Below are 7407 nucleotides of genomic sequence, written 5' to 3'. Positions count from 1 at the left end.
AGATAGATAGATAGATAGATAGATAGATAGATAGATAGATAGATAGATAGATAGATAGATAGATAGTCATGTTTTGGCTGCTCCATCCGTTTTCTGCTCTCCTGTCACTCATGCTCTGCTCACCTGTTCATGCCACGCCTCCTCATTCAGTGCCACAGCAATCAGCCTCATCTGCCTCACCTGTTCCCATCAGTATATAAGCTCCTCAGCCACAGTCACTCACTGCCAGATGATTGAATGGTTCGCCCAGTAGATATCCAACACTTTTTCCACGTCCATGTCTGATCTCTCATTTTTGACCCACTGCCTGCCTCTCGCCCTCTGCCTCCTGCCTGTTCCCTGCCTGATTCTGARGCTGACTCTGATCCTTGGCCTTAGACACCATTTCTGTTTTCTGGACCCTGCTACTTGGATTGTGATTTGAATCTGTTACCGGCTCTCTGACCACCCGGCTCTGACGTTGGACTGCTCTCTGGATCTCCTAACCCATCTCACTCCTCCACCTGGATCCAAACCCTCTTGGACCAACATCTGTGGACTCACCCAGGCTTGTTCGTCTACAGTTGGAAGGGCAGTAGCCACTTCCCGTTTTGGCAAATCCTCCGTCTCTAAACCCATCATCAGTGTTCTGCTCCGCAGTGTTTGCCGCCCGGAGGGTCCAGAGGTTCCTCGCTAAACAATGAAATAATAAACCTTTTAAATCTGTTTTTGTCTTCAGTTGTTCTGAATCCTAAAAACTCTTCTGACAAGAAATTGTTGTTTTTGGAAATCAAACCCCTCTCAATGTGTTTCCTAGTATTCTTGGTCCTCTTGTTTCTTCACAGTGAGGAGACTTAGAYTGTTTTAGACAGTTCTTTTAAATTTGAGAAGAATATTCATCATGTTGTCAAAATTTCACTTTAATCAATTATGTCAATTTTTCATTCAAAATCATTAAAAAAACCTTTAAAAACATGTCCATGTCTTCATCACCACGAGAATGGATGACTGTAAGTCTTGACATGTTGGCCTTGAGCAATCATCTCTCCATTCACCTGCAGTCCAGAACTCTGTTGCTCATCTTTTAACAGAAGTCATGATCATAACTCCAGTTTTAACAGATTTGCACTCTGACTGCCTGATGTTTTTTGTGTTTAAAAGGCTTGGCATCTAATTGTTTAACTGATTTTCTTGATTTTTTGTAAGTGGCTTACAGATCCTCCAGCCATGATGCTCTCAGTGCAGCCATGGTTTAAATTAAAGCTCAGAGGATTGGATCCCCAGACCCTGGAACAAGCTCCTTTATATTCTTACCGAGTCTAAACAYCCTTTTAAATTCTGCTTGAAAAATCATTACTACAGTTTTTATTGTACTTGTTGGTTTCTATATGTGATTTTCAGAGGTTTATAGTAACTAAGTATATTTACTTCGTTACAATACTTAAGTAGTTTTTTTGAGGTTTTGTAATTTTACCAACTATTTTTTAAACAGCTACTTTTACCTTAACTTTGTTACATTTTAAAGAAAAAAATGATTCTTTATTTTAAAATGTAACAGTTACTTGCTACAAAATTAACATGATCAAACTCATCATGAAAAATGTTGTTCTGCTTTAAAAAAGGAAGTGTTGAATTTACTCACCAAAGTCAAGTCAACTGGCTCCACTAAGATTAGTCGAGTAAATTGTTCAATTTACTCAACCTGACTTAGTGGAGCCACTTTGGTTCAGTAAATTCAACAATTTATTTATTAGAGGGTGTGTAAAAGTACTTTTAATTTTACTTTCTCAATTTTTGTGAACATTTTTATTACTTCTACTTAAGTAGTTTTCTCATCAGTGAAATGTATTTTTACCAAAGTCCTTTTCTGTTCATGTAATTTTACTTTTCCTGTTCTTAGTTTTTTTTTCAAGCACTTTATAGACCTCATGTGATTTTAATAGATTATGTTGCAGTTTATGTACTTTTTGAAGCACTTTGGACAAGACAGTTGCTTTTAAATGTGCTGTTTAAATAAAACTGACATGTATAATCTAATGTTTAAAAAATGAGCAAGAATTTATTCATTTATTCATTTCATTTAATTAAAAATAGAATAAAATAATAAAAATAAATTACAAAAAAACCTAATAATGAAATGAAAGGCAGCAGAAAGAAGAAAAAAATCTTATATCTGTGCCTTTCCTCCTTCAAATAAATTTATTAATAATAATCTTTACGCAACAAAACAAAATAAAAAGTAAGAATAAAAGAAACCATCAAATTTTTCTTGAACTAATAATCCATTCTAGGCAGGTCCTTGTTATTTGTTTGAAAAGGAGCAGGTAAAAGATACAAGATCTTTTGATTTCCTGCCCTTCTTAACTCACAACATTTAAATGTTCTCACACAGATAAACACAAATTATTCCCACATTCAATGAGCATTAAATCTTACATTCTCATCCTTACATGCACAATTATGTATATATTTTTGAAATAATATTGAGACACCCATCCTACATAACATATTTCCCAGTATGCTCCTTTTTAAACGTTTTTTTTAAGCTGGTTTAAGTTTGCAATTTTTTTGAGCTCATTTAATCCATTCCATAAATCTACCCCACACACTGACAAACAAAAACTTCAAACAACTGCTCTGAATATGAAGATGTTAATATTGTTTAAACCAAGCATCTGACTTGTTCAATATGTTACGTTTAAAGGACTGTTCGTTCTTTTTTGTGAAGTTTACATTTGTAAAGTAACTTGGATCTTGGAATCTCTCAGAAATATAAATAGTTCTGTAAAAAATACGATTCCAGATATTTYACTTCGCATTACATGAAACAAAAATAAAAACATGTATTTTTTTCAAGTTCAAGGACACATTTCTGCTCGAGAGTTCGCCGTGTCAACAGTTTTTCCGAGGGTCATTGAAAGCAACACAAAGTGTATTCACAAACGCGTCGTACGTACAGAAAGTTGCGCTCGCCACTTTACCCACGATGCAGCGCGGCCGGCCGCATACAACATAGCCATCTTGAGGGAGGGCGCTGTTGGCGCTGTTAAGATTAACAATTTGTTTCAAGCGTTAAAAAACAAAAGCTCATTTCGCCTTCTACCGCAGATAGTCCCGGAGCAAGTGTCGCCGAAGAACGACTCACAGCCGGTGAAGTGAGCGGAAACGCTTTCGGGGAGATGTCTCACATACTTGTACCGACGTAGGGGGAGTGTGCGGCGGCAGCCACTCGGCTTGTTAGCTAGCTCAGTAAGTGAAGGACCGCAGGGCCTCCTCGGGCTCAAGTAGCTCCTACAGCCGGCCGACACACTTTAGGACAACGGCGGGTCAACAAGTGGACAGCCGGGACATTAACAGGCCGACCCGGACGGAGTAAAGACTCGGGCTTCTGTCTGTCTGTTGCTGCCGGACGAGACGGCGCGAAGTGTGGCGTCGCTCGGTGAGCTCATGAAACGCAACAGGAGACCGAGAGAGGAAGAGGATGGCGCAGATTCATCTTGACTACAGCTAAGTAGGAAGAGGGAAATAGATGCGAGTGTGCTCTTTATGATGATCTGAGCTCTTAAAGCTTCAAAAACAGCTCGTGTCTTGTTTTTGTTTTTGTTGTTTTTGTTTATTTGGATGGAGGACAAACTGAGACACTCGGGACCCGGAATCACGCCGCCCAACATGTCGAAGATGCCGGCGAAGAAGAAGAGCTGCTTTCAGATTACGAGCGTGACTCAGGCCCAGGTGGCGGCTGTAGGGGCCGCGGACGACACGGAGAGTCTGGACGACCCGGACGAGTCGCGGACTGAAGACGTGTCGTCGGAGATCTTCGACATGTCGCGGGCCGAATACGAACCGGCTTGTGAGAGAAGCTCGTCCGAAGAAGCGCTGAACAACGCCGGGGAGGCGGAGGTGGTCAGCGCGGCGTCCTCAAACGCCCCTCAGTCCGGTCTACCCGGGCTGGTGAGCAATCCGGTCGGGGATGCGAGGAAAGTTGGCGTGTCTGGTTCTAGTCAAGGTGCTCAGAACCCACCCGGGACTGGTTTAGTCTCGACCACTCAGCATCAGCCCCCCGGTATGTCTGCCAACGCATCTGCAGCTGCTGCCGCCTCCACGGTGAGCTGCTCCTCGCGCTTCAGGGTCATCAAACTGGACCACGGTACTGGAGAACCTTTTCGAAGAGGCAGGTGGACTTGTACAGAGTTTTATGAGAAGGACTCGGAGGCCTTGCATGGTGGTAGAACTGTAGACAGCATCAGACACTCCAGTGTCAGCCAGGACCCCGCCGCGGACCGGGACAGTGGGCTCGGACCGTCGGTGGGCTCTGTGGTTTCTCCAGGAACCCACTCGAGCTCCACGGCGGAGACGTCTGTCCCTTCCTCTCGTCTGCACCCGGCGGAGACGCCGCCGCAGCAGGTCCTGCATCAGAGCTACGTGACCCAGCAGGCCGGACTCGGCGCTTCGGCCGCGCACGCTTCTTTCCCCGGCATCAAGCCCGCAGCGGTTCCAGCTCCGTCAGCAGTCGGAGTTCCCCAGCCGCACCTCGCACAGAGCGTGCTTCCCGTGGGTCAGAACGGCCCGCCCCACCCTGACCTCCTCCTGCAGAAGTCCCCCATCATGCCTCCGTTGTACACGCCCCAGCAGCAGGTTCCTCTGGGTCACCACATGACCGGACCGCCGTCAGGACTGCTGCAGCACCAGACGGAGTACTATCAGCAGCAACCGATGCCAGCAGTGCAGTCTGGTGTCCAGTCCCTGCCGGTGTCCAGCCTCTCTGCGGGGACAGTTGGACTAGTCCCTGCTCCGGTGATGTCCCCTGCTTCTGGAGCAGCTTCGGCGCCAAGTCAGGTTGAAGATGTTCCTGGAGCACTGGGGGGATCMGTGTCCTTGCAGCAGACTGTAGGGTTCGGAGGTAATGGGGGCTCCATACTGGTCGCTGCTGGATCAGGTCTGCCCCAGCAGGCCCCCGGTCAGTTTCCCACCACAGCACAACCGCAGCCCCTGTCTTCTGGTGTGCAGAACGTGCCTGCTATGGCGGTGGGTTCTAGTGTGCCCGTCAGCGTGCCCACTGCTGTGCTCAGTGCCTCCAGTGCAGCCATGCCAAATGTGACGAGCTCCAGTTTGCCTCCCGCTCAGATGGCTCACAGCATGGCCCCCGTGGCTCTGGGGGTGCAGGGCCTCCCGGTGGCTGGATTTGGACAGGCGGAGGGCGCCGGTGGTGGGAGGAAGTCGGAGGGAATCATCGTTGCGCAGTCTCCGGTTGTGTCCGGGAGGGAGGTGGTGAAGCCCTTCACGCCTGAGAGCCTGAATCTCAACACCCCGACTGTCAACAGCCTGTTTGGAATCCATATACCTGTTGACGGGGAGGAGGACAGGTAACATGTAACCCTTTTTATCCTTATTTATAACAGGGTTCATACCGGGGCTTAAAAAGTCTAAAGTTTGAAAATCAAAATTTTAGGCCAAAAAAAAAGTCTTAAAAARGCCCAGATTTTCACCCAAGGTCTTAAATTTAATTTTGTCAAGTCTTAATTTTTTTCTACTTTTGATCATTCCTGAGAACTGTTGGCTGCATAAATAAATAAAGTTAAGAGTCGTAATCAGAGGTTGACCCGATCTGTCTTCATGAAGGGCTAAGTTTGCTACTGGTCATGATTAAACTACAAATCCCATGATAACTGCAGGTAAACATGGCTCAGTTTACTTCCATGATTTTGACCTCTTTTCCACTACAACCCCCACATACAGCCCCCCACATACATACAACCCCCAACATACAGCAGCTTATTTACCTGCTCAAATAAACAGAAGTTCAGTCTTGTCCACTGCTTGTTGTTTAAACATGGGAAAGTGTGTTTTCAATCAGACTTGACTTGATATCAGTGATTTTTTTTCACTCAGTTGAAAGTGGTTCACATCAGTCAGAAATGACCGTTTCATTCAAATAATTTAGTGTTCATGTATTAAAATTAAATATTTAATAACTAAATTGATGACAATAAAAGATATCTATTATAACATTTCTGGGACCATTTAAATGTTTCTGTTAATGCGTCGATTTGGTCTTAAATGTCATCATTAATGGTCTTAAAAGGTCTTAAATTTAACTTACTGAAACCTGCATGAACCCTGCTATAATTACTTCCTCACAATGAAACAGTTGGACATATGAGGTAGAAAATGCTCATTTAGCTACTTGCTAAAAATAAACTGTAGGATTGGAGTGATTTAAAGCTTGAAGTAAGATGGTAGTCTGTAGTAAGACAGTGTGTGAATGAGTGGGAGGCAGAGCTCACAAAGGTCCAGGACTTCAAGGACTTTTGCTGCGTTCCATTTACATCGTATTCCCAGAACTGGTTAATGGTGGTGACGTCATTTTCCAACAAACCATATCAAACTGCATTCCAGTTAGCCGACAGGTGATTGTGTTGTTGCCGCTAACCTAGCTACAACACTGCTACAATATAAACAATGACAAAAAGAGCTCTACTACGGTCGTCATGCAAATAAACATTGATTTTAATAAGTACAGTATTGCACAGAAAACACACTACTTGTGCGAGTGATTAAACATGCACCAAAACATTAAGAAAGATAATTAACAAAAGTTACGGAGCTAACTTTCTAAAGCTGCGAGTAGCCGCCATCTTGAAATCAAAACTGGGGGCAGTTTCTTTTCTTCCACTATACAAATAGAATATTACCACTGGAAGGGGCGTTCCAGTTTAAATGTACCAATGGGAGCTGGGAAATTACCATTTCCCAGGACTACTGGAACGATTTGAGTCCGCTGTCCAGAAAACAGGAAGTGTGGTAAAGAAGTGAAGAAGAGTCCAGGCGGGATGGAGAGAAGTTTCAGGAGTGATTTGCGACAAAAGAGTGGCAGAAAAGGTCAAAGGAAAGGTTTACAAGAGACTCGGTGAGACCAGCTGTTGTATGGTTTGAAGACAGAGACATGGACAAAAAGACAGGAGAAGAACTGGAAGTGTCAGAGATGAAAATGTTGAGGTTCTCCTTGGGAGAGATGAGGATGGAGAGGATCAGGAATGAGATCATCAGAGGGACAGACCAGTTGGAGGACAGAGGAGGGACAGTGGGTATATTGGTAGGATGTTGGAGACTAGGAAAGGACATAGAGTTTTTTGGACAGAGTGAGATGGAGGAGGATGAGTCACTGCAGTGACTCCTGAAGAGGGAAAAGAAGGAGAACAAGTTTTGAGTGAGTTAGCGCTCCTCATTAGCTTGTCAGGTCAGGTCTGTAACTTCTGGGTGAAAGAAGTGAAGTGTTTGAGGAAGAAATGTTTTCCTTCTTATTAGAACCTAAAAAAACATCCGTGGTTTCTCCCGTTCAGATGTTGACTGGTTAAACACACAAACCCTCTTACTGTGTGTGTGTGTGTGTGTGTGTGTGTGTGTGTGTGTGTGTGTGTGTGTGTGTGT

General features: G+C 44.3%; 1 protein-coding gene and 1 long non-coding RNA gene across 4 annotated transcripts in view; one reads left to right on the top strand and one right to left on the bottom strand.

Annotated features, from left to right (window-relative positions):
- The window catches only part of LOC106528278 (uncharacterized), a 25524-nt gene that overhangs the window by 3540 nt on the left and 14577 nt on the right, over positions 1–7407 (bottom strand). For both annotated transcript variants that reach the window (XR_001311478.1, XR_001311479.1), the window contains exon 3: positions 544–672. This is a non-coding gene — a long non-coding RNA (uncharacterized LOC106528278). The remainder of the gene's footprint in view (positions 1–543; positions 673–7407) is intronic.
- Positions 2962–7407, top strand: part of LOC106528276 (TSC22 domain family protein 2) — a 50271-nt gene continuing 45825 nt past the window's right edge. The window contains exon 1 of one of the 2 annotated variants that reach the window (XM_014023410.1): positions 2962–5342. In XM_014023410.1, coding sequence (XP_013878864.1) covers positions 3601–5342 — 1742 coding nt within the window. In that variant the 5' untranslated portion in view covers positions 2962–3600. The remainder of the gene's footprint in view (positions 5343–7407) is intronic. The other variant, XM_014023411.1, reaches the window with a different exon arrangement.

This window comes from Austrofundulus limnaeus, unplaced genomic scaffold (assembly GCF_001266775.1).
Source record: "Austrofundulus limnaeus strain Quisiro unplaced genomic scaffold, Austrofundulus_limnaeus-1.0 Scaffold367, whole genome shotgun sequence".
Taxonomy (NCBI): domain Eukaryota; kingdom Metazoa; phylum Chordata; class Actinopteri; order Cyprinodontiformes; family Rivulidae; genus Austrofundulus; species Austrofundulus limnaeus.
Note: the sequence above shows the minus strand (reverse complement) of the source record. Positions and strands in the feature narration are given on the sequence as shown.